This window comes from Xenopus tropicalis, chromosome 2 (assembly GCF_000004195.4).
Source record: "Xenopus tropicalis strain Nigerian chromosome 2, UCB_Xtro_10.0, whole genome shotgun sequence".
In the NCBI taxonomy this organism is placed as follows: Eukaryota; Metazoa; Chordata; class Amphibia; order Anura; family Pipidae; genus Xenopus; species Xenopus tropicalis.
The window spans coordinates 143,413,632-143,441,338 of record NC_030678.2 but is presented as its reverse complement, the minus strand read 5'-3'; the positions used below and the strand labels follow the sequence as shown (position 1 = coordinate 143,441,338).

The window sequence follows — 27,707 nt, the reverse complement described above, 5'->3', positions numbered from 1 at the left end:
TCATTTTTGAATTTCTGGCTTGGAGGCAAGTTTTGGTTGCATAAAACCCAGTGTAAAGCCAAACAGGGCCTTCTGTAGGCTGCCAGTCCCCATAGGGGCTACCAAATAGCCACTTATAGCTCTCATTGGCACCCCAGGAACATTTTCCATGCTTATTCTGCTCCCCTCCAACATATTAAATTGCCAATAAGAACAAAATATAAAAGGCACAATCTTGTTGAAGCTGCCAAGTGCAGTCATCCCCGCTTTCCCCATCACAACTGGATTTATCCCAAGACTTAACCACAATTTTTACAGTAAACCCAGATAATGATTTTTATCACCGAACACTTTTGCCAAAAGCCCCGTTTCCTGCCTTCTCCCATGGTATACACGGGCCTTTATATGGTAGGTGCCAGCAATTACACCCCACTCACAAGGCCGTTCATGTTACACGTCTCTCCCAAGATCGGTATTATTGTTTCTTTTTATTGGTCACTTTCAGTTGTGTATTTCATGTCCCGGTGTCCCGACAGCGGGCGCATAGCAACAGGCCGAGCGCTCTACGTTCCCGTTGGCAACCAATGACCTTACAGCCGCGCAGCTTGCAATTACTCTACTAGCAGCTTCGCCAGCGATTACAGACGGGGAGAGGGTGCACTCACATATTGCTTTTAACTAAAACTACCAGAACCTCTCGCTAGGGTTTGTGGGAGTTGTAGTTCATCCGTGAGCGGAAGCTAGCTGCTGTACACTGGCACGTCCTTGCGGTAAGATGGCGGCTCCCGCCCTGACCTGCTTCGGACACTGACGGGCCACACGTGCTGCCATGGCACTAGGCGCTGACCCCTGACCCGCGGAAGCACTAGTGCGCTGCGCATGCGTAGTGAGGCAGCGGTGGAAGCCGAGGAGGAGACGTAACCGGAAAGGGTGGAGCTGTTGCGCCGCAGCTCTGGGAGGGTCTAAGTGACAAGCAGTGCGGGCCCCGGCGCTGTCACTCACTCGTCCTTCCTCTCCGGGATTTCTTTTCCCCTCTCTACCCTTTCCCATTCCCTTGCCCGCTTCCCTCAGCCGGGATAGAGTCGTCTCCAGCACGCTTGGGGCTAGTGTTTGGGGATAGGATGCTTTTGTTCGTTGAGGTAAGTGAAGAAGCCGGGTGAGAGGGGAGGGGACGTGTAGGCAGCGTGCCGAGCAGAAGGCCGCGCCGCCATGTGACTGAGGCCGGCCTGACACAGCAATCCTATCTGCTCGGCTGCGGCCAAAGTAGTTCTGCTGGGGGACTGAACACTTCCTTCGCCATGGGGCCCATGTACATGCTTGTGAGTGAGCCGGACTGGGGGGTGAGGGGAGGCCTGCGGACACTGCAGTGACCTTCCTTCCTGCCTTTACATTAGGGGAGTGCAGCCGGGGGCTCCTCGCACCTTCCTAGTCCGGCACGGCTGGGGGACTGCAAGGTGCATGTCGGGAGCTACAGCTACTGCTGATTGGCCCTGGAACATATGGATTGGGCAGCATACATGCCAAAGGCTGTTATATGCACTTACTGAACTGCAACTACCAGCATCCCCCCAAACAGCTGCTGGGTTCTATATCCTCCATAGACAGCTGATTCATTTTATGTGCAAAATACATTTGCAGACAGAAAACTCATCTGCACACATACATACTTACTTATATATATATATATAAGTATGTATTAGTGTATGTGTATATATATGTGTGCATTTAGATATTCTATGCTTAATGTTAGGCACATGTTTCCCTGGCAGGAGGGCCTAGTGCAGTGTAAGAAGCCTGAGTGCTTTGCTTGTTCTGTTACAGATTCATTGAGGGAAAAGGAGAAATAAAAAAGAAGTAACAGAAACCTGTGCTCAAAGTTTCTGTCACATGGAGTGGGTATTTCCCCTTGCCTGTTCCCTGAGCAGTGTGCAGCCAGTCAGCTGTTCAACTGCAGATCACAACATTTATTAAGGTGGCCATACACATTAAGATTTTTCACTCCTTAACAACCCATTTCAGTGCAATCCATCAAATTATTTTAAGGTTAGTGGGCACCAAGCAATCGTACATCTAGCAATTTTTCATCCAACATCAGTAGATTAGAAGCAAGTTTGAAAGTTTTTGCTGTTAGTACTGAAATGTGCTCATTGTGCCCATATGCAGGACCAAGCAGGTAGTTTTCCTGGCTTCAACTAGACAATATCATTTAAAATGGTTGTTTTTATCAATGAACAAATCGTACTTTTAAACCAGCGGTTCTCAACCTGTGGGTCAGGACCCCTTTGGGGGTCGAATGACCCTTTTACAGGGGTCACCTAAGACCATCGGAAAACACATATTTCTGGTGGTCTTCGGAATAATTTTATGGTTGGGGGTCACCACAACATGAGTAACTGTATTAAATGGTTGCGGCATTAGGAAGGTTGAGAACCACTGTTTTAAACTATCATTTCAGGATAAGCTTGGTCCCACGATAACGAAAACCTAAATCTTGCAGCCTAAAATGAAAGCGGATGCTGGGGTGTCTTAATCAACTAGAATGTTGCTATGAATCCTTCTTCACTAGTACATCAGCCAGCAAGTGACCCCCCCCATGTGATGAGCAGCAATTCACCCAGCTGCAGCACTTCCTGGTGGCTTCACAGTGACTCAAGGACAAATCTGAACGCCTACTTTTTCCATTTTGTTTCAAAGGCTTGAGAGCGTTATTGACTTAAACTGCTAAGTCCTGTTTGTTCTTTTGCTGAATGAAAAGTGGCAGAGATCCATGGAAGTCTGCAAGTTATTTACAGATGAGTTACATGTGCAGCTAGAAGGGCAGTTGGTTGTTTACTCTTTCTGAAACAGAGTGTTAATTGCATGTCCCGCATTGTTTCCAGCCTTGACACATACATTTAGGATACCCTAACCTTCATTTGTCACAGATGCATCAGTAGCCTTCACCTGCCTGTTGAGCTCATTCAAACTAGTTGTGTTAATATAGTTTATTGGTGACTTGTTATAACTTACGTTTTATGTCAGATCTCTGTAGTTTGAAGAAAATCACAAGCACTTCTTAGAAACCCGCTACTATTTTTGACATTGAAGCAAGGTTGTATTGTGGCCTCAGGAATGCTCCCTCACATCATAGTTATGGAGCTAGTGAGTCCCAGGTCTATTGCATGTTGGCATGTGAAGGTGGCAGTTAAATTGAGATTACCATAAAAAGGATTTTTAAGGTTTCTAAAATGTTTGTGCAGTTTTGAAATTAGTAGAATTTTAAGAGAGATCCAGTCTTATCTGTCTGGTGGGGGAGCAGCTTCCCTTGTGATCACATGAGTTATATGTGCGACTTCCTAGTCCACGGAGTAGGACCATGTTAGCCATAGTTGAAAAGAAAAGGAGGGGGGGTGGTTCTGATATAACTGATATATGTAAACAACATTACAGTAGAAATTTTGAAAGCATCTCGTATCATTTACAATATGTTAAGGTTGTTACTTCCTAGCCCTTAAATACCAGCCTGTATATGTGCTGACATAACTTTGTTCTTCTTTGAGCCTCCGGCATGTAGACAGTTACTTGGGAAAAAAAGTCTGCAGGGGACCTTTAATTTGCATTGTCAGACATAGACACAAGATAAACAATCCATGAAATGATACTAAGGGCTCTGGCACACGGGGAGATTAGTCGCCCGCGACAAAACTCCCTGTTCGCGGGCGACTAATCTCCCCGAGTTGCCTTCCCCTGCCATCCCACCGGCGAACATGTAAGTCGCCGGCGGGCTGGCACACGTGGCTGTGCGATTTCCCGAAATCGCCGAAAAAGACTCGCAAGTTTTGTCGCGGGCGACTAATCTCTCCTTGTGCCAGAGCCCTAAAACTTCTATCATGGGTTAGGCAGGCTTGTGTGAGTGTCCTGTGACCTTGGGCAAGTGGTTTCCCTGTGCCTCAGGCAGACACACAAATAGGTAGTGCTGAGTAATTGCTTGTTACTTTATAAATGAGTGCTAAGCGCTGTGCCATAGTAATGATGTGTACGTTACTGGTTGCATCACAACAGATTTAAAAAAAAAAAAAAAAAACTGGTGCAAGCAACTGATCCTTGGCTTCCCCTAATGACTGCAGATTCCGCTGAACCTTGATGCGTTTTGCAAACTTACTAAAATAGAAAGTAGTGAAAGAGCAGGGGTCTTTTTTAAAGTAAAATATGCTAATTTAGCAAAGTCCATCAAGCTGGTAAACTAGAATTGTTGTATACATTTTGCCTTAATTCTTTTAATTATCTCGAACCAGACAGAAAGGGCAAGTTTTGTAGTTGTGCCGTTTTGTAGTTGTGCCTCAAGGCAATTTACAATGAAAATAACATAAATTTGCACAAACAGTCTCCTAAAATGTGTATCCCACTCCTCTATGCTTTAGTATGATACTTTTTCTGCTTTATTTTGCAAATTTTTAAAGCAACTTAAAAGTGTAACGTGTGACATCTGGTGTAATATCAGCAGGTTTGATTTTTCCTTTGGATCGGGGACCTCGCCGGCTTGTTGATGCAGTCCCTGAACCTTATGCCCACCATTTTAATTTGGTAGTTTTGCTCTAGGGCCAAGTGATTGAATAAGCCCAATATCTTTAAGTATTAATATGTTGTTTTTTAATTTTTGACTTATTTCCCTTCCTCCCTCCTCTCCCTCTTTCAAGTTTGCAGTTTAAAATGTGCTCAGGGTGTTGGTGGTCAGTGACCTCGAAAGCCAAAATGCTGTTGGCTGATTTTTTTTTTTTTTTTTTTTCTTTTGAAATTCCATCTCTCTTCATTCATTCTCATTCATTTTAAACTTCTAATGTATCAATTAAACTAGGATGAACTGGTCCCTATCAACCAGATCAATCTGCTATACTGCTGAACAAAACCCCTAATAAAGGTGGCCATACACAGGCCAATTCCAGCTGCTGATAACGGTCCTTTAGACCATTGTGGCAGCTTATCTGCCCGTGTATGGGCACCAACAACAGGCCTCCCCGACTGAAATCTGGTGTAAAATCAGGCAGGTTTGGTTTTTCTGTTGAATCGGGGACCATGCCGGCTCGTTGATGCGGCCCCCGAACTGATGGCACTTATGTCCACCATTTTAATTTGGTAGTTGGCCCTAGGGCCAAGCAATTGAATAAGCTTGATAATGCCCACCCACAGGTGGGCATATTGGAAGATGATCTGCTCGCTTTTTGCCAAATGGGCAGCTCTTACAGTGTATGGCCACCATAACTCTATACCAGGGATGGGCAAACTACTGGTCTTTTTAATCAGGCCTGGCCACTCCGCAAGTCTCATCACGCGAGACTTAGACTGACGAGCGGAGATGACGTAACGCTGGCCTGGTCCGTCTCGTCTCTCAAATTTAAAGTCAATGTGGCCCCTGAGCCAAAAAGTTTGCCCACCCCTGCTCTATACTGACTATCGACCTGTTTTTTATACAGTTTTATAAGTATGTGTACAGCCAGTGCTTCCCTTCTGTGGTGAATTTGTGGACACATTTAATGATTGAATCTAATACCTTTGCTAATAAAGAAAATACTTTATCAATAGAGAGGTGAGATACTCTATTAACTGTTGCTTCTGCTTTATGCAAATCTAAAGAAACCTTGAAATCATGCATTGGAATGCTAACTAAACACACAGTACATACATATTGGGCAGAATGCATAACACACAAATAGGTATAGAAGTAAAGGTGGTACTTTCAAGCCAACAAAATTTGCATTTCAAAGCAACTCTTCAGAAGTCCATCCACAGTTAATGTGAACGAAAACTCTTGGTGTATTTTAAGCTAGCCCGCAAGTTGGGTATCTCAGCAAAGTTTGAGATTGGCTTTGCAAGTCATGTGATAGCTGAGGGAGTAATTATTGGGTTATTTTAGGATTAAGAAGTGCTGAATTGTTTCCCAAATTGTCATGCATAACTCAGCACTTTTTAAGGAAAAGAAATCTTTTTGAAACCAAACTCCTGTCTGGTATTTCGTATCTCTACACTTTTATTAGATTTGTACCCTACCCTAAAATGGGTAAATAGCCTTACAGCTAAGGAATTTTTTAATAATACATGAGGCTATTCTATAACTTCCCAGGTACATAGCTGTTGTAACTAATTACAACACTCTGCTTACCTTTTAAATGCTGGAGGTTTAGTCTCCTTCCATTCCGAGGATTTCATGTGCATACCAGACCTGGCACCTGGATGTTTCTGAAGTTATTTTTCTAAAATTAAGCTATTTAATGTAAACCTAAAATGTGAATGGGTGTCTCTGTTCCCCAGTATCTATATGTAATTGTTTGCTACCATAGAGAATTTTGTGGGACCTTAAGTTAATTTGAAAACCAGTAAACAAGAGAAGAATCTGGCATTGTGTAACGTCGTTGTCACATAAGCCTATTTTTGAGTGTGACACTACAGGAATCAGCTGACATATGCTGTCAGGCAGTCGCTTTGTTAGGGAGTGCTAAGATTAGTGACTCTAAGCATGTGTTGTCTGCTGCTGCTGTGTACGCATAGGGACCTAACTCGTTAACTCCTCATTTACTATCATTTAGGAATGTCGAATTTATACAGGTATACAATGCTTGGGGTTTTCTTTCGATCTTTATATCTTAAAGGAACAGTAACACCAAAAAATGAAAGTGTATAAAAGTAACTAAAATATAATGTGCTGCTGCCCTGCACTGGTAAAAGTTGTGTGTTTACTTCAGAAAGTCTACTATAATTTATATAAATAAGCTGCTATGTAGCCGTGGAGGCAGCCATTCAAAGGAGAAAAGACACAGGCCCATAGCAGATAACAGATAAAACACTATTGTATTCTACAAAACTTATCTGTTATCTGCTATGTAACCTGTGCCTTTTTTCCAGCTTGAATGGCTGCCCCCATGGCTACACAGCAGCTTATTATATAAATTATAGTAGTGTTACTGTAGCAAACACACTAGTTTTACCAGTGCAGGGCAACAGTGCATTATATTTTTATTACTTTAAAGCTCTTTCATTTTTTGGTGTTACTGTTTCTTTAAGCCTGCTAAAAATAATTGAAACATTAATGAAACCCAATATGATTGTGTTGCCTCTAACAAGGATTCATTTTATTATGTTTGGATCAAGTACAAGGTGCTGGTTTATTACAGAGAAAAATAATTTTTTTAAGTTTTAGAATTCCTCTGCTTAATTCAGGGCTTTCTGGGTAACTGGTTCCAGATAATGGAACCCATACCTGTACAGCCACTTGTGTGCTTCATGCAATTTACAAATAAAACATACCTTATTCTCAGAGAAGTGTCATTTGTCCTCCCCATCATGTCATTTTGCCTCTTGAAAGTTGAGACACCTGTTTTACATTGTGTGAACTGCTCTCTCTCTCCTCCTGTGACCATTAATGTGTCTGGGAATGTCAAGCAGGTGGGAAGTATAACTGCCATATAAGTGCCAACTGAGCACACCACTTCAGTGGGGAGCATACTCTACAGTAGCTCTAAGGACTCTGGCACACGGGGAGATTAGTCGCCCGCGACAAATCTCCTGTGTCTCAGGTGACTAATCTCCCCCAAATGCCATCCCACCGGTGAAAATGTAAATCGCCGGTGGGATGGCATACGCGGCAGCGCGATTTCAGTGAAATCGCGGAAGTTTCCTCTCGAGGCAACTTCCACGATTTCAGTGAAATTGCGCCGCCGTGTATGTCATCCCACCGGGGATTTACATTTTCGCCGGTGGGATAGCAATCCGGGGAGATTAGTCGCCCGCGAACAGGGAGTTTTGCCGCGGGCGACTAATCTCCCCGTGTGCCAGAGCCCTAATAGGCACCCACCTCTTTGGAATGGTACAAGCAAATACAGTGTGCTAATGTCACTTAAAAAGGGTTTGTAAATACCAAAATACTATATTGCATAATGAAAGAAAATGTAATTCTAAGCAACTTTCCAATATACTTTCATTAAATGTTTCAGTGGTATTAACCTTCTGGTTCGTCTTGTTAAATTTTCTTATTTATTTTTATATATATTTATTTGTGTCTAGGAAATTTGCCTAGAAGTAAACTTTATTTTTAGACAACATTGTATTTGTTGTGTTTATAGTCTCTCCAAATAATCTTGTTGTACCCTCCCTTCCAAGAGGCTTCTACCACACAAAATCTTTAGTTGAAAAGTAACTGCATTTCAGAAATACATATTTTATATGTGGCCTTTTCACAGGCTTTCTGCTAAACAATATGCTGCTAGTACTGGGTAATTTAAAGAAAAGATTAGATGGAAAGGTTTTTGTTGTACAAACCACAAAATGTTGCTGGAATTTTTTTTTCTCTGCTGGGTATGCTCAGCAGCATATTTTCTTTCTAGTTTCCCTTTAAATGAAGGATTTCCTAAAGGCTTAGCTAGGGGGCAGTTCCATCTGTTTTGGTGTTGTGATTCATGTCATGAGAGGTTAAAGTGATCAACCTCTTTTGCCCTGTAGAAAAGGAAAACCACACTTGCTACAGAAACCTTGATAAACAGGAATTTGATGGGAACAGTGGAACTTGATTATCTGCGCACAAAGTTGTGTCAAAGTCATATAAATTGTAATTGGAATTTGTGTAGGGTATCTATACACTCGATCAGCTCTGGCGAATGTTGCACTTGGTTTTCTTCTAATTATAAAGCATTTTGTAGTTTGTCCTTCGTGAGCATAGATTGGGCTAGCTGCTCTGAATTATGACCGCTTTTGAAAGAGTATTCCTGATAGGTTTTTTTGTTTATGGATCTGCAGAGTCTTAACCAGCTCTGTTGTTTAAAGGGGCAGTAAATCTCCTTCTTTAACACCAGTTTAATTAGTAGAGCTTGTGCTGAACATACATTTTGCCTGTTTCAATTTAGATATATTTATATGGTTTTTGTTTTTTGCACTAAACAGGGAAAAGACTGAAACCCTTCTTGTGGTTCTTCAGAGCAACAAGGGGAGGAGGAGAAGGTAGTTACATTAGCAGACCACAAATAAGCTATGTGTGTAATAAACTCCTGTTTTTTAAGGTGCCCAAACATGCACAGATAATGTACAAAACGAGGATTCATATTTGGTGCATGTATGGTGGCTTGATGGGGTGAGTGATACCAGCAAAAGCCTTGGGTATTGGAGACATTTTTGATAAGGGACTTGTTTCTCACCTTCCAGTGACAGCAGCTGCATGTCCTCAAAGGTTTATGCAGCATTTTCGGCTAAAGTCAGAGGAAGCCTCTTCCATATGTCACTGCTGGTACAGCCCTCAATGAATCCAGGAAATAGAAATATTTAATTTGTTTTGTTTTAAGGAAAATGTAATTTAACTATAGTTATACTTTAGATGCTGTAAATAATTTTGTTTGGAAAAGTATGGTTTAGAGCTTATGTGTCAAACTCGCGGCCCGCATCCGGCCCGGCATGTAATTATATCCGGCCCACGAGATCATTTTATTATTGTTTTTAATGGCCCGGCGATATGAAGCGCTACACAATAAACTACATATCCCATAATGCAGCGCTTCAGATTTAAACTAATTTCCTTGGCAGCCTTCTTTAAAACTACCCTTCCCAACCCCCTCTCGCATATGTTATGCAACTTAATTTGTGCTTATGAGCGCTCCTCCACCCCTCTCTTTGCCGGCAAGTACCTTTATTTACTGAAGCGCTCTCTTCTAATCGCACTGGCGCTGTGACACATGCGCAATAAGGGTTGGCGCACACATACGCCGTCATTCAAACAGCAGAGACAGAGAGAGCTGGCGCGACAAAATGTGGAGAGAAAATATAAGCAGGAGAAACGGGGGAGTTCTGTCGCTTGCTGCTGGCACAGGTATAGATGATTTGGGGCCAATATATGATTTTTTGGCTGCTGCTGCTGCCTGCTGGCATAAGTACAAACTGGGGCCAAATTGGGTAATATATAGTGTTTGCTGCTGCCACAGGGACAGATGGAGGGCAATATGATGGCTGCTGGCACAGGTACATGGGGCAATAATATGGCTGCTGATAAAATGATATAAGAGCAAAGACAACTGAATTTTAGTGTGTTCAATAAATGTTTATCCTGTTCGCCCGCGACCTAAGTGTGTTTTGAATTTTGGCCCCCTGTGCAATTGAGTTTGACACCCCTGGTTTAGAGTAAGGCTGAGTAAGACTAAGACCATTCTTTGTTAATACTTAATTGGGTGAAAAAATCTGCATTTGTCTTTTTTTTAGGTTGCATCTAAAGGTGCTGGTTTAAACCCAAATGCAAAAGTATGGCAAGAAATTCCGCAGGGAAGCTCTGAAGTATCTCAAACAGCCAATGGCATGGATGAGTCTTGGGATGAGGCAACCATAACAGAGACTTGCCCAGAAGGTAAAGCCTCTTCTTATGGGCATATTTTAATTCAACAAAAAGACTACTTTAACCCCCCCCCCCATCTAGCTGGAAGGATAATGTCCACATTTTGTTCTTTCACTTTAGAAGCATTTCCTATAGGCAACATTTGTTTAGTGGGGAATTTCATTTCTTTAATGAGATATATGGCTCTAAATACATAAACATGTTTTATAATATATAGCAAGCAGAAAATGTCATATAAACTGATGCTACAGGCTGATTGTTATTGCACTGGTTTCACAGCTGCCGTGGACTAATAATCTTTATTGTTTACTAATCAACTGTATATAGTGACATTTATGTTCTATATAAACAGTATATTGTGTGTTGATCCCTTGGGCTGATACAAAAGCCCAAAGTATAATGTACAAACATTTGGCTTCTTTACTTAAGCTGTATGTCTCCTTTAAGAAAACCAAATCAAAGCTCATAAAACATTTTTTTTTAAATTAGGTCATTTAGAGAATCCGAGTGAGTCCAATAAGCAGTTTGAAGCAATGTATTCCCCATCTTGTGAAGTGAGCAGGAATGGGCTCAACTTAGAGGAAGCGACTGCAAATGGAATGGACTTAATAGCACAGGATGAGATGGGATACCAAATGTTTGAGGTTACAGGTGAGTCACTATACTGCTTGCAGCTTTGTTTTGACCGCAACATTAGGACTATAGAGCAACGTGATCATGAATATTCTAAACACTCGGCTTTGTAACTAGCTATGACAACAACAGCATTGGTGCTGCTGGGAATTCCCTTGTTTTCATGGATTCCAAGGATTTACTGTCCATTTTTAGAATGTTTAGCACTCAAATGAACTTGAATTGATTGAATTTCGCTGCAGTGTTTAGTTTTTGCAGTTTAGAGCATTATTGTAATATTACAAAAGAACTTATCCAGATGGCATTGCTATTTTAATATCAAGGAGTTTCCTATTTGTTTTTTTGCTTCCTTTGAATATCCTTCTGTTTGCCTCCTGCTTAAGGTGATGGCACGTCCCCAGTTCCTCAAGTTGTTAGTGCAGAAGATTTGAAAGAATGTCTGAAGAAACAACTTGAATTTTGCTTCTCACGGTAGGATGACCTGAATATTAGCTTGAATGGGAAGTTTCAAAATAAATGAATGGGCTTGCAATACAGGTATAGGACCCATTATCCAGAATGCTCGGGACCAAGGGTATTCCGGATAAGGGGTCTTTCCGTAATTTGGATCTCCATACCTTAAGTCTACTAAAAAATCAATAAAACGTTAATTAAACCCAATAGGATTGTTTTGCATCCAATAAGGATTAATTATATCTTAGTTGGAATCAATTACAAGGTTCTGTTTTATTTCTACATAGAAAAAGGAAATCCGTTTTAAAATTCTGAATTATTTGATTAAAATGGAGTCTATGGGAGACGGGCATTCCGGATAAGGGGTCCGATACCTGTATAATGTTTTATTTTTTAACCTATCAGAGAATATACCCTCCAGTGCCACTGGCCTCCCTGGCTCCAATGCTGTCATGGATAATCATTTTGTCCTTGCATTTTGGGTTCTTGTTGCCTTTTACCATGGAGTTATTTGGTGCCGTACAGATTCTTACTCTGCATTATATTTCAAAAGCTTTCATTTTACCTTCTACTGGTCCCTGCAGATAGACAGTTTTGTTTTATTTATTTTTTTATAAAAATTTTTCAAGGAAGAAGTTGGCAATTGTAATATCTTTCAGCACTGCATATAATTATAATTTATTTATTATATTTATTATAATTTATTTTTTTTCTTTTTAAAAAAAACTCTAGATTTTGGACACATTGTGGTTTTATTGAATTGCTAATTTGTAACGGTTATATGCTGATATTATGTATATTATTTTGCAGAGAGAATCTATCTAAGGATCTGTATCTGATGTCACAAATGGATAGTGATCAGTTTGTACCTGTTTGGACGATTGCAAATATGGAAGGAATTAAGAAGCTGACCACTGACATGGACCTTATTCTTGATGTATTGAGATGTAGGTACAGCCCAGATAATTATAAAAATATAATTCCCTATCGTGCAGCCCTTGGAGATCTTTAAATTACTCTTAGAAGATCCCATGGGATGCTGGGATGATGTCCCAGATTAGCTTAGTGTAATTAAATGCATGTACGCTATGTTGCTGGCAATCAACCTGACAAACTGCCCTGACAATGCATTTTCTGACTTGGCAATATTTTGAACCAGCTGAAGGGTCAGATTTTGTCTGCTTTTTGGGCAACCTGCAAAGTTAAACAAATAATATGAAGTGATCTGATAACCTAAACTAGGAGGACTGAATGGAAATTCTTAGTTGAGGACCCTAACAAATGCAGTTGCCTAGTACTGGAACTCTGTGCAGACAAAGTAGGATTAGCTGAGGTTTTTTTGGAATATTTTCAATTTTTATGTGCCAAGGACATAAACAGATTTGCAGTATAACGTGTTGAAGCCAATCATTAACTGATTAGGTTACACACCTTTATAAAACAAAGTTGTAATAGTAGCCCTATTGTAGTTCTTAGAAAACCCCCAAATGGCTCTTAGGCTGAGCATGCCCATGGATTGGCAACCAGTGCCTACTGCTTTCCCCCTTAGTACTGAGGACAGAATGTCTGTCAACTTCACTATTTCATTATGAATATGTTTTGCTCTTGTGTCTTGATCTGGTCATGTACATGACATCAGGAACCATTGAACCCGACTGTTAAACATGTTTATAAACAGGGATTTGGGTATATGCTTGAGAAACCAATATTTCTCTTTTTGGGCCCATAACCCTCCAGGCTAATTGAAACACTTGCTCTAAATCTTTTATTCTATTCAAGAGCTTCCTGATAATGCAAAGCTCACTGCTGTTTTTGTATACTGTTAATTTGCTTTGCCAAAATATCTCTAAATGGTGTTTTTTTATTTTAGCAACGCCTGTGGTGCAAGTTGATGAAAAAGGAGAGAAAGTGAGACCAAATCACAAGCGATGTATTATTATTCTTCGAGAGATCCCAGAAACTACTCCTGTGGAGGTATTTGACTATTGAGTATATTGAATATATTATTCTATTGCCTTGAGATGCTTCAAGACACAAACCAGGGACAGGGCTTTCTGGAGAAATATGATTTATGTGGTCTTGGTTTTCTTGGCATTTATTAATACAAGGAAATCCATCTTAAGTGGGGGGGAGAGAGGTTAGGCAAGGACCCATCTCACATTCCCATGTAACAGGGTTCCTACTAGGAAAGCAATCCAATGGAGAAAAAGGCCGTCTTACCTTTATCAGGCATTCCTCTGCAGCCATAAGGTGGCCATACATGGGCAGATTTTAGCTGCCAATTCAAGTCCTTAAGACTGATCTGGCAGCTTATCTGCCCTTGTATGGGCCTCCCTCAACAGTCCCCCAATTAGACTTGCTCTTGCAGTTTAAGGTAACATTTTTCACAATATAGACAGGCCTAAGGCTGGGCTAGGGGTGCCCTTTTAAAGGTAAATATGATTCCTTAGTAAGGCTACTTTTATTGTTCTTTGCATTTTAGGTTCAAAAGTCAGTGAGCCTTCCTGCTGTCACATAAACTGCCCAGTCCTAGCAACTGAACACTTATCTCACATAACTGATAACAGCTGCCTATATTGGAGAGGCCCATACTGAATACATAGATATATGAAACTACTCGTCACAAAAAAGTTTATAATTCTTCTGAATTCATGAAGAAAAGAAACCCTAAAATGATTTGTTTTAAATGCATGTTTTTTTATCCATTCTATCTGTAGTACCTTCTATTGTAACTTTGTGTTTTAACTTGTAACTTTTTGTTGTTTTTAGGAGGTTAAAGCACTATTTGATAATGAAAACTGCCCCAAAGTAATAAGTTGTGAATTTGCTCACAATAACAACTGGTATGTTACATTCCAGTCAGATACTGATGCACAACAGGTGAGCATTTGTCCATCTTTCACATTGGAATTTCCGTATTTAACATTTATTGGCAGGCATATCAAATTCCAGTTACTGCTACAAACAAAAGGAAAATAAATACTGTATAAATCTTGTCTTATTGTGTTGTGTTTTATGTGGAGATGCATGCCTTCCAACTTACTTCTGTGCTGTTTATGTTCATGCACTCTCTTCTGTTTTTCCAACATTACTTTTTGGTGTGTCTGCCTGTTCCTCCTTCCACTTCCTACTTTTTTTTTTAACAAGAAATTGCTCTCTTGCTTTGCTACAGTCAGGTTTATTTCCCATCTGTAACACTAATTCTGGCTCACTAGTAGCAGAAACAGTGAGAGCTTTAGTTTGGTTCAGCACAGATGTGCTAACATTACTCCAGCTGACTACCCTGTGCTTCTGGAATGGCAGGTCAGTACAGGGTGGAGGACTATTCACCTTTCAACTCCTAACACTTAAACAATACATGACTCTGCACTGTCCAGTCATTCTGGAAGCGCAGGGTACTCGGCTAGAGCAAGTATTGGTATATATGTTTTGAATAAAACAAAGGTCCTTCAGCTGTGTTCTAAATGTCCCTGATGCCTATCACTTCTTGTGATTTTATTGAATGAAAATAATTGTGTTTGTGCAGGGGTTGGCCTGTTACTGCCCTGTATGCTGACAGTCCCACATTGTGTGCTTTACCCAATACATTTTATGTCTAAAACTGTTTTTTTTTCATTGAATAACTACTCATATAATCCTTATATGTCTGTTTACTACCAGCTGGTAGTTACAAGTAAAAAAAATGAAAGCAAAAATATTAGCAATCTGCTTCTTTTTTTTTCTGTAGTTGGGAATCTGATCAGCTATTTTATCTCTAATCTTGCTCAACTTGTTCCTCTTATAGGCATTCAGATATCTAAGGGAAGAAGTTAAAACATTTCAGGACAAGCCAATAATGGTAAGAACACCATAGGTGGTACGTTTTGTCTTTGTGTTTTAGTCAGGGTAATGTTTATTACAATTCCTAACAATGGTCGTGTATGTGCTTATAGCTCTGGCCTAGGAATTTTACCTGTACAGGTATTGGGATCTGTTATCTGGAAACGCATTATTTAGAAAGCTCCAAATTACGGGAAGACCATCTCCCACAGAGCCCAATATAAGAAAATAATTACATTTTTTTCAAATTGATTTCCTTTTTCTCCTTAATAATAAAACTGTACCTTGTACTTGATAACTAAGCTGCATTAATCCATATTAGTGGCAAAGCAACCCTATTGGGTTTATTTAATGTTTAATATTTTTTTTGGATTAACTTAAGGTATGGTGATCCAAGTTACAGAAAGACCCTTATTCAGAAAACAGAAAAAAATGGAACAGCACAAAACAAATTTCCTTAGTGGCCATGTGCCGCAATACATATCATTTATGTAGTGGGCAGCACCAAATAAGTTGTACTTGTATTATCCAGGATGTAGCCATGATGGAATAAAGGCCTTATCCAACAAACCCCTGGTGCCAAATTGTCTGGACAATAGAACCATTACCTGTATATGGATGTGCCTTAAGGGATATAAGTAATGGTACAACAGTATTGAGTGGATTAGAGGAAAGCAGAGAGTGTGGTCCTGGTTGGGGTGTAACTTAAGGATTTTTAACATAACTGCCCAATAGTGATTTATTTGCCTACTGAATTGATAAATATGTAATTTTATTTTTTTCAAAAGGCTAGGATAAAAGCCATCAATACATTCTTTGCTAAGAATGGATATCGCACGGTGGATTCCAGTGTTTACACACAGCCAGTTCAAACCCAAGCACAGTTTGCCTCACCTTTATTTATGCAACCTGTATATAATGCTCATCAACAGTACTCCATCTATAACATTGTGCCTCAGACGTGGTCTCCAAACCCAGCACCTTACTTTGAAACACCACTGGTAAGCCATTTCTATTAACCACGACTGCCTGCTATTTATTACAAGACTATCATACCTCATGGAGGACTGTACTTTGCCTCCAAATACCTGTCCTAATATAAAGTTCTGTTATTTAAATCACTTTACATTCCTCATTCAAATGGCTAATGTCACATCATGCATAGTCTTTGTTGGCAGAGAAAAATGCCATCTTGCCCAATGTTGCTCTGTGTATGTAGAAACTGAAATCAGTGGTATCTACCTGGCACTGCACACACAGGGTGGATTTCAGCCCAGAAAAAATCCTAGAGAGTATTTTCTGGACAAGACTCACCATGTGTGACCAAAAGATTTCATTTACTACACTCACAGGATGGGATTGACTTTTTATCCTCCATGCGGAAAATGCCTAATGTGACATTAACCATAAGTTTTTAATTATAATAATGTGTTAGTTATTTGGAAAACTTAAAAAATAAAAATCTTGGTGTTTGGAGATGAAAAAATAACCACACACCATTTTTTCTTTACTTTATAAGGCACAGGAGTATACTAGTTTCTACCTGGGGTCATTCTCATAAACCCTGTTTCTTTTGCTGCAGGCTCCATTCCAAAATGGGGGATTTGTTAATGGTTTTAATTCATCAGGAACTTACAAAGCAAGTTCTGCTTCTATGAGTGTAGGCCGGCCGTTCCATAGAAACCGGTGAGTAGAATCCTGTATGATACCAGTGGAATATGTCAAATGTCTGTTATCTGTGGGCATGCATAGCATTTAGCACTGCGCTTATAGACTGACCGAGAATCAGCCCAGTGTGACATTAGCCTAAAGGTGAAAAAGTTCCACCAGCACATGTTGCTGTCTTGAATAACACGCAGGGGCTAAGCCCCGCTTGCATCACACTTGTTGTGCCGGCTAAATTTCTTATTAACCTAAAGGTGGCCATACTCAGGTAGAATTCAGCTGCCGATTTGAGTCTTTTAGACCGATTCAGCAGCTTATCTACGCATGTATGGGCGTACCCTGAAACTGTCCAGATCTCGATTGGGCAGGTTTGATTTTCCGTAGGACTGGGGACACATTGGCTTGTTAATGCAATTCTCAGTCCAACAGTGCCCATGCCCACCATTTAATTTGTTTTTTCTGCCCTAGGCCAAACTATCAGATTATCCCAATATTGCCCACCTTACGTGGGCATTGCAGGAGAAGATTTGCTTGTTTGGTGACCTCGCCAAACAAGGGTATTGCAATGTGTATGGCCACCTTAACTCCCATTTAAAGCTATTTATGACAGACTGATGCTATAACTTTCTTGTGTAACATGTTTTTATAGAACTTTCTGAAGTATCTCATGATGAAAGGCTTTCTGTACATTTAAATGTAATGTACTCTTACCCAGCACTTGTAAAATGTGTTTGCATCTGACATGTTTATTATTAATGTTCCAATTTTTTTTCAAATTCTGTTTGTGCTCAATGTTATTCGTGTGCTCCTCATCTGTGCAGTGTGAAGCCTCCATTTCGAACATCTACAAACACCTCTGAACGTCCAGATATCGGCACAACAGCAACTTCTGTATCACTTGATGTGTCTATAAGTAGAACAAACCCAAGGTCATATACTTCTGAGAAGCACGGCACTTCATTGGGAACTCACCAAGATCACAGTTTTTCATCTAAGGACACCTTGCCCCTACACATTGAACAGAATGGTACAGAAGGCGCTGTCCGGGGCAGGTGTGTTTCTGTTATTAATCTGAAATCGGACCAGTTAATAAAAAGCTCTTGTTGCAATTTCTCTGCTCAAACACTGAGTTCTATAACTATTAGGGGACATGGCCACTAATCGTAATATTGTGATATCTTACCAGTGTTTTATATAGTTGAATAAAATGTTATGTGTCTTCTAAACAATCACCCCACATGGATTTTTTTTTTTTATGTCTTTTAGGAGAAATACATTTAGAGGCAGAAGGCGAAGAGATGATGATCGTAGTTCTGTAAGTGTTTCTCCCTGTATTGTTTATATAATTTGCCAATAAACGAATGTTTAACGGGTATCTTTAAAAGTGTTTCCCCACTGAAGGTGCAGTCTAAGTCCGTACTCTAGTTGTCAAAAACAATACTATTTTTACAACACATAGGTGTGTACATCAAACCGAAACATTGTTTGTTAAATTATTTGTAATAAGACAAATATTCCTTGCCCAATGATGATGAAGTATCGCGCTTAGAGGGAAAAGGACTTGCAAACATTTGTCTGATCATCTCACTTTCTGCCGCTACCTCTTACCTCATTCTTCTTACTGTATCTTTCTTTCTATCCATTTTCTTTTTTTTTTTTTTTTTGCCTTTTCTGTTCAGGCTTTGTTTGTACTGTCCCTCCAATGATCACAAGATTATGAGATCTGAGGGCTTTTCATTATTTTCATATCCGCCTTCCCATAAGGTGGCCACGCATGCTTTGTTTCGTACAGTAACCAGTGAGTGTGTGGTGGGAGACCAGGCGATTTTGGTAAAAGTCTTAAATATCGGTCAACTCGTCTGTCATTGAAAAAAATCATTATTGTAGAGTGTATGGCCCCCTTTAGTTGAACATGAGATTCCCAGTAGCCTTGTCTAGTTTTATCCAATACAGGAACCAGGGAAACAGTTATACACAGAGGAGTGGAAAATGTAACTATAAACTATCTGCTATGTAACCTGTGCCTTTTCGCCTCTTGAATGGCTGCCCCCATTGCTACACAGCAGCATATTTATATAAACTATAGTCTTTCTGAAGCAAACACACAGCTTTTACCAGTGCAGGGCAGCAGTACATATAGTTTAAGTACATTTTCATTTTTTGGTGTTACTGTTCCTTTAAAATTTGCCACTGCTCCCTTTAGCATAATGTACAGTTTATTATTTAATATCTTTTAATTTTATGTAATTTTATATAGCGTCCATTGACCTCAATGGAGGAGGTTGAACAGACACCAAAGTTTGATTTGCTGGCATCGAATTTCCCTCCTCTGCCTGGAAGCCTAGTAAGCAGTCCAGGAGAACCTGTACTTGAAAGTAGGATGGCCGATGTTGTTAAAGGAATTTGCAAAGAAAAGGTAGGCATTCAGAGCTCTCTTATGGTTTTGAATATTTTTGTTGCAGGTTACATTTACTGGGAACCTGATTGGAAAAAAGAAACCTTAAATACATATAGCTCTCTTTATTGAAATAAGATAGAAGCATTTTGTATGCTGATTACTACTTCGAGCGAAGACACAGGGTGATTTGCAGTGCCTATAAACAGTAGCGGCGACTAACCTTCATGTAAAATATACGAGTCGCCACAATTTTTAGGGGTGCCGAATAGTTGCCATGACTGGATTATAAAATTGTGCCAACTAATTGCCCTGTATGTCTTTGCCCTTAGTAGTCACTGCTTATATTGTTCCTCATTATTTGTGGTGTATAATGTATTAAAAATATACTTTTCTCTAAGGAGCATAAAGAGCCTCCTGTAAACTTGTCAACGAACACTCAGGAAGAACCAACTAAAATCCTCCCCCAACCTATAACCCACACAATACACCCATCAACAGCTGAATTAACTCCACCACCACCACCAACACCACCAAGGTAAGCAACCTAGAGGCAATTATTTTGCAGTATGTGCATTTGGTATTTAAAATAGAAAAAATAAATGAGAGACATATCATGTTAAAATCAAACACTGCTTGATATTAGTGGTAATTACAATAACTTTAAGCCACTTTAAAGGAGCAGTATACTGCATGTACAGTGTACGCTTGTGTTATAAATATATTCTGCATTTATCACTTTTCTTAAATTCTCCCCTCCTCCTGTAAACAGTGTACCTTGTTTTACATGGAGACAGTGAGTTCTGTATAAACAAACCCCTTCCTTCCATATGTGGCAGACTTTGTTAGGCCTTGCAACAATGAGCAGCTCATTATTAGGATTATCTGTGGACTGTTGAATTGTTTTACTTACCTACATTGCTTCAAACAGTGACTCATCACAAGCAAGAGCTAAAAAAAGAAGCCATAGATTTTTTTAATAAAACAATAGACAAAAACTCTGATCAGAAGAAACCCTATTCATTTTGCTTGTGTTAAATATATATACTGCTACTTTAAAGACTGCTTTGTAACTGTAACAACAACAATTCTGCAACTGTTAATCCAAAAGGTTCAGCTCTATACTCCAGACTTTAAATACGGCCCAGTGATGATCAAGTATCGCGCTTAGAGGAAAGGGACTTGCATTCATAAGTCTGACATTTTCTCTCAATCTCTCCCTCTGCCTTGCTATAACTTTTACCTGAGGTTTTCTCTGTCTCATTTGCTCCATCTCATCCTCCCTCTGTCTCTTCTATATCCTTTTATTTCTGCTCAGACTATGGTTGTATTGTCTATCCAATGACTGCAAGATTATGAGATCTGAGGGATTAAGTCTGGTGCCTTGTTCTTCCATATACATACGCACACCTACGTATACATGTAGCATGGGCATCATGCCGTTTGGCCAACTAGGGTGGGGGAGGAGATATGTGCAGAATATGGGGCAAAACCTGCTCCCAGGGTGTTTATATTGATCAACCCCCTTTTGTGTATTGTACACCTCACAATAAACTACACATTTACTGCACCTTCTAACCCCCACCACTATATCATGCTGATATGTTACACCAGTGGGGGTACTAATATTTCTGTACCTGGGTTTTACAAAATCAAAAGCCCAGCAGCTACATGTATATAATACCGTCAAAATAAGTTTACATATAGTCATGCTTTTTAAAAATAAGTTTATAAGCTTTTGTTTTAACCCGAATACACTTCTATGTTTTCAGTAATACAGTTCTTCATGAGAAAAAAATAGAAATATCCTGCCATAAAGATGTTGCAAGCCAGACGTCTGTGGCAGCACCCTTATGCACTTCTTCTCCTGGAAAGCAGCCTAAAGCCACTTCAAATGCAAGTGTGTCAACTGCATTAAATACACAGGTAAGAAAGTGGTTTAGTTTGATATTTAGGGAAGCTATATCAGTCACTACACCAGCCCAGGTATTTGTATGCAATAATAAGAAGAATTCTACCTAGAACACTTAACCGTAAGTTAGCATAAAAAATACATTTTTGACACAATTTTTAATTACCTTTATTATAATTGGCAACAACACAGGAAAAGGTTACCCAGGTGCAGTAACCCATAAGAAGCTTGACCAGTACATGCTACCAATAAGTAGCCTTGCCAGTTTAAATAATGTGCTTGATAACCTTAAGCAATGCATCCTACTAGGCTGGTTACGGTATATACTCGAGTATAAGCCGACCCGAATATAAGCCGAGGTACCTAATTTTACCTAAGAAAACTGGAAAAACCTATTGACTCGAGTATAAGCCTAGGGTGGGAAATGACATTAGTTGCAAGTACACTAATGGTTTAAGACAAACACACTGGCTCCCATCTATAGCACCTGCATGTCATAACAGTGACTGAACCCCAGCATTTCATGAAAGCCACAGTATTTACCATCCCATGCTACATTTTGGCCCTGAACAGTTCTAATCTTTTAGTTTGAGATGGGATAAGTGCATAGCACATACCAGTACATACATAACCCACAATTATAAATGGAGGCTTATTAGCATATGGTTTTAAATGCTTACATGTATGAAACTTAGTGCTCGCCCAGGCAACCCCTCTGGGTGGAGGAGGGTGGCTGTTTAAATTATTTAGAGCATCACCAGCACCTCAGGGAGTTATGAAGTTTTACCTATAAAAAATGACCCCTTTTTGTCCATCTGTGCCACAGATTTTCAGCTCTGCTTAATTCACTAATAACTTTCAGCATTATGTATTCCCTATGCACTCCAACTCCCACCCCCCCCAGCTTTCCAACTCCCCCACATCCATGATCAGTCCTTCGTCTGATGCTGCCATCCATTTTCAGTGTTTATGCCTTGACCCTCCACCTTCAACAAAGTGAATATAACTTCAAGCACATTTGTTCTCTGCCTTCAATTTTCTCCCGGCTCTGCCCCCTCCCCCGACCCGCATCTTCCCGGAGCTTCCACCCCCGCCCCATCAGGGCAGCTACAATAACTCATGAACGTGCCGCACTTGAAGAGGAGCGTTTACATTAAAGGTAAGGCAGAGGGGGAGGCAGAAACACTGGGGACGGCAGCACCACAAGAGGAATGCAAGGAAGACATAAAACTCACTGTTTTAAAGTTAACGGAGCAGTGCTGAATAGGTGTGGGCGTGTCTAATGCGATGAGGCGTGTGATGTCACGCCGGGGGCGGGGCAAGTAGCCCGGAAGGAGAGGCACGCAGACGAGCACACAGGGAATCAGGTAGCAGAGGGTGCAAGCTGTAGGGACTCGAGTATAAGCCGAGGGTTAATATTTCAGCACATTTCGGGTGCTGAAAAACTCGGCTTATACTCGAGTATATACGGTATATAAGATGTCACCTCTGCAGATGCCATTCTCCCCAGTCTCTACAAAATGAGGGCCCTAGCAATTAAAAAGAAAACCACTTTTGTAAATCCTAATCTGGTTTGTAACGGCTGCAAAATGATAAATATACCTATTAATGACAATTATGATGGTAAAGTTTTATTCATTGCTTTATAGGAGCCTCGGAAATTAAGTTATGCGGAAGTTTGTCAGAAACCTCCTAAAGAACAAGCTCCGTCTCCTGTCCAGCCCCTTCGTGAGCTGCGTACAAACACCACATCCCCTGGCAAAAATGAAGAGAACTGTATTCCTGAGAAGGCAGAGAAGAGTCTTGAAAAGTCTCACGAGAAACTTGATAAAGTTAAAGATTCCCCAGGACACCGCAGTAACGGAACACCCAGAGCAGGAACAGGAAAGCTTAGGGAACAGAGACGGCAGTTTGGGCGGAGATCTTCACCTCAGGGAGTTATGAGACGTAATGGCAAGGAGCAATATGTGCCACCAAGATCACCAAAGTAACAAACTACTCTTGAAATTTTAAATCTTTAAAACTGGATGTAGCAGCAGTGGATAGACTGGATTCGACTGGCATTCAGCAGCTGCCGAAGTAGTTATAATGAAATTCCAAATAAGAAAAAATTATAATGGGCTTTGTGGAGGACAGTGGACAGCTCCAGTCATGTTTATAAAAAAAAAAAAAAATTATATATATATATATATATAATTGTTTTTTTTTTCCTCTTTTTTTGTTTTTGTTTTTTTTTTTTAATTAACAAATGTAACATTTTAAGTTGCAGATGTTTCTGCCTGATTATTGGTTTCAAGGATGAGAAAAAAAGAAAAGGGCGAGAGAAGAAAATATTTTTTTGAAATAACAGATCCGTAAAAAAAAAAAAAAAAAAAAAAAAAAAAAATTTAGAAAGTTACTTTTTTAATCAAAGGCTTTGCTAAGTAGTCTGTGTATGCCATTTTGGCCTTGAGAGTATATACCATGGGTGTGATGAGTGTGGTCATTGTGAAGTAACTGTGGACATATGCTGTTCTGCCACGGATTATGGAACTGAATGTACTGCTGTCACTTCTTTACTACTGTAGGTTAAACAATACTTAGACATTTCTATGGTTTATTCCTGAACTGCTCGATCTAACCTTGCAGACTAGCTGAAAAACTATATTCAAAATTGTAGCTTACGCAAAAGCACATATTTCTGTCAACAGATGATTTGTTTTTATTTTCATAATTTGCCTTTTTTTCCCTCTCTTGTGCATCATTATCATTTTTGCAGTTGCTGTTAGGGCAGCGCAAAGAAAGGCTTTCTGTGTTTGTCTGTGTCTTAACGAAGAAAGGGCTATCTGTAACTGACACAGGATCTCCTGTAGGTCCTTTGTGCTCACTGGAATGATTGCAGAACAAATAATGTATCGGTGATGTACCTGCTTTTTTCTGCTATAATATCATTGGGCGTTGCTTCTTCACCTGCTTTTATATCCGGTTCTACTATTAAGCTGTGGCCTGGAGTATTTAAGTGATCTAAATGTTTTTTTTCCTCCTCTGGCAAACTTTAAAGTAGCTACAAATGTATGCACTATACTTGTTACATGGAGGAGGTGTATCTGTTCATAACTGTTGTGAGGTTTCTCATATCTGTAGCAGATAATGTTTAAGGAGATGTGTCTTGTGGGTGAATTGTATTGTTTTCAAGAAGTACACCACAAATAATGACTGTTTTATTATTTTACACTATCCAAAATATACAGTATATAAACTAGTTTATTCTTTGTTTCCCAATATAAGATCAGCAAGCCTAGTCTCTGGCCTATTGTGCTTATCAGCCATATTTAAAATAACCCAAAGTGTTGGGTAGCTGCACCAGTGTGAAAAAAAGTTGTAAGAGCTATGATTGGCTGCTGCAGCAGCCTGTTTTTGGCAGGAAACTTGAATATCACAGTTCAATAATGACACCATTAGGAACCACATCAGAAGGTTGTTCAGACTTAAGTACACAGAGGCCCAAACAGCCCCCTCACAGGCAAAATAAATAGTGACCGTCTGGCATTTTACAGAATCCATAGCTTAGCAATCCGGGCCTGGCTGGTGAGCAGAGTAATGACCACAAGGCACTGGTTGGGGATCACTGCTACAGGCTGTTACAGTGTAATACATTCATTGCTGGCACTTCTTAGCAGTTTTGTGCCCCCTGACTTAAAGCTGTGACAGCAGCAAATGGATAAAAATTGTAATCACAAACATTATTAACAGTCATTAATGTATCAATTAAGAAGTTTTGAGTGGGTGCACCAAGGCTTGCTGAGCTTCTGCTGGGAAACACACTCCAAGGGAGGAAACACAACTGATTCATTGTTCAAGCATACATCATATACAGAATAGAAAGCAGCTGGGAAAAGGTCATCATTTGTGGTATACTCTTTCAGAACAATGCTTATTGTGAAGGGAAACTACCCCTTTGAATTTAATATAGGAGAGTGGCAACACTGTTGTTTACCTTCCAATAACAATGATGATCTCTACCTTTTTTTTTTTTCTTTTTTGTCTTTACAGTTTGGTTGCCTTTAGACAAGCTTTTAGCTTTAAATTGGGCAGGTAAATAATAGAGTGAAAATAAATTCCTGCACAAGTTAGTGTTTCTTGTTCACACTTGGCTTGTCTATAAATTATAGTGTATCAGAAAGACTATTTTTTTTTTTTTTTTTTTAACAAAGGAATAATTTGACCCTGCCTGTGGTAATAAGTTGGGAATGGTATGAGTGGTAACATTAAAGCATTTGTTCGGACTTAGGCCTTCACCTCTGCAGTACATCTGTAATGTAGTACTTGAGTATTTCTAACCATTGTACTGTTTGGATTTTGTTTTTTTTTTTATTTGTAGATGTAAAATAAATCTTCATTGATTGTGAATTGCAGAAATCCTATAATGTTAAGATAATTAATATGTGAAAGGATGTTTTTGTGTCTTATAATTGTGTATAGATTTCCCCCCCCACCCATTTTTTGCTCCCTTTTATCTGGCAAAACCTATAGCTCATGTACAAAAGAATGCCTATCCAATGTGTACGTGTTGGCTTTTATACCTTAAGCTCTGCGTAAGGATCTCTCTCCATAACTAAAGTATTTATTTGACTTTTCTGTAAAAGACTGACATAACATGCCCCTCCGTAGGTATTTTTTTTTTTTTTTCTCCTTCGGGGCTGTTCAAGCAAAGGCTGTGAAAATATTTAGAATTATGTATAAATTTTGTTGCAGATACGATGTGTTGCATGACAAACACACGGCCATCATTGGCTGGCTGCTAACTCAATCATATTCTCCACTTCTTTTCTCAGGAGACTTTCTTCTAAAATTTGTCTTCATTCTGTATGTGATCCTGTGATGATTGGGTCTGTGGGGCAGACATGCTAAACTAGGGCAAATCATTTTCTTATGAAGCCCAACATGTTCCATTTCTGATTATTTATTTGAGGGTTTCTGTTTCTGTTCTAATTTTAAATCATATTATTTTGTGGCTGATTCATTTTGCGGAGTTCTGAATGTGCTTCAATCTTTTATTGAGTTGAGAATTCTCTACCACTAGGAACATGAAATGGAGGGCAAAAGTGCCGCACAGCTGGAAGCAAATTCATCTGAAATGGCATGGAAATACATTCCTTTATCTCATTGCCGCCTCAGACTTCCTGCGTTCAATAAACTGGATGGCTATTTGGGTTTTTTGCTTCATGTTTATGATTTTTAAGATGCCATTTAAGTGAAAGATCAGTCCATCAGAGCACTTCATATACAGTATGGCATTGCTCTTTAACATTTTCTGTTTGGTGGGCCAATTGTCGAATATATCTCTTTGTTTGGAGCCGAATCATATTAGAAACATGGCATGCACCAAAGTCCTTTTGGAAAGCTGAATGCTATCCCTTCTATGGCCACATAGGGCTCATGGGCCTTTAGCTCTGTAGTAAATGAGGGAAAAATAGCATAGGCTTGAATGGAATGTGATTTGATGTGGATCGGATGGCAGGAATGAGGGAAACAAAGCAGGTAGATCAGGCTCTTAGAAGCAAATAGTACACGGGCAGGTCACTGGCTGGAAATAGGATTCCTTGTTTGCTATGGGGCATGGTTTCTTGCATCCCAGAGAATAACGAAGCAGTTTTTTTGGCCAAGGGCAGGCAGGGGCTGCTAGTCTCTCTGCGTGACATTAGCTTGGGTTGCCAGGGTAAGTGAGGCCTCAGGAGAAATGCAATTACTGTGTATGCTGTTTGATGTGTAAATGCGCTTAAGCAATCTGAACCTAGATCTGAATGTTTTTATATATATATTTGTGTGTATATTTTATTTGCTATGATTTTTTTTTCTTTATCTGATTTTTGCAGTTTAAGTCTTGACCATTCTCCACGCTGTGCTAATTCATATCTGGATTTTCTTGTCCGCATTTGTACGGGCTTTCCCTGCCATAGCACCATAGAATTCATTGCATCATATTGTTCGCTAGTCGGATGGTTCCCAAAGTCACAGGCTGATTTGTTCCCTGACCTCAGATGTGATCTTAAAATGTTGCTTATTCCAAAATCCCTCGTGTTTAGGTATGATGGGCCTTTGGCACTTACAAAACTGCTTGTATCAGACATGAGCTGTCATCCTATCTGTGCTTTTCGGAAGGGTTTTTTTTTTTTTATTTTGAACTGCGAATCACATCTTTACCTGGTAAGTTGATCTTACCCATTTTGTTTAAATGTATGCATGTGTGTAATACATATAATACACACTTTTTTGTTTTTTTTCCCCTTCTTTTTTCTTTAATGCTCTGGGTTGTTCTGTCATCCTAATTGAAAAGGTGAAGTTAGGTTCATGCTTTAAATGTTAAAATAAAATACATGTATTTGTATTCTGTTTTGGACTTTGCCAAGGTGCTATGGAAATATTAAAATAACAGAGTTAGAAGAATAAAGCTGATTCAACGGATAAACTGTCTCCAGTTGCTTGTGTTTCTTAGAGCTGCTATTTATTGATTAGAACCCGCCCTGCCGTCG

The 27,707-nt window shown here is 39.7% G+C and overlaps 1 protein-coding gene across 3 annotated transcripts; it reads left to right on the top strand.

Moving 5' to 3' along the window:
* Window positions 1-830: 830 nt before the first annotated feature.
* larp4 (La ribonucleoprotein domain family member 4) lies at window positions 831-27,643 on the top strand. 3 transcript variants are annotated; one of them, XM_012956582.3, is made up of 17 exons: window positions 833-1,118; window positions 8,887-8,943; window positions 10,189-10,330; window positions 10,808-10,969; window positions 11,335-11,422; window positions 12,215-12,351; window positions 13,275-13,378; window positions 14,174-14,284; window positions 15,189-15,242; window positions 16,012-16,224; window positions 16,806-16,909; window positions 17,710-17,940; window positions 18,155-18,203; window positions 19,146-19,304; window positions 19,685-19,821; window positions 21,056-21,209; window positions 22,845-27,643. In XM_012956582.3, exons 3-17 carry the CDS (start codon window positions 10,282-10,284, stop codon window positions 23,184-23,186), a joined length of 2,094 nt encoding a protein of 697 aa, XP_012812036.2. In that variant the 5' UTR covers window positions 833-1,118; window positions 8,887-8,943; window positions 10,189-10,281; the 3' UTR covers window positions 23,187-27,643.
* The last annotated feature ends 64 nt before the right edge of the window (window positions 27,644-27,707 follow it).

Coding starts and splice junctions, on each gene's coding strand:
- larp4 (XM_012956582.3), top strand. CDS start 10,282: ATGGATGAGTCTTGGGATGAGGCAACCATAACAGAGACTTGCCCAGAA. Junction 16,225..16,805: donor CTTACTTTGAAACACCACTG/GTAAGCCATTTC, acceptor CTTTTGCTGCAG/GCTCCATTCCAAAATGGGGG. Junction 19,305..19,684: donor AAGGAATTTGCAAAGAAAAG/GTAGGCATTCAG, acceptor CTTTTCTCTAAG/GAGCATAAAGAGCCTCCTGT.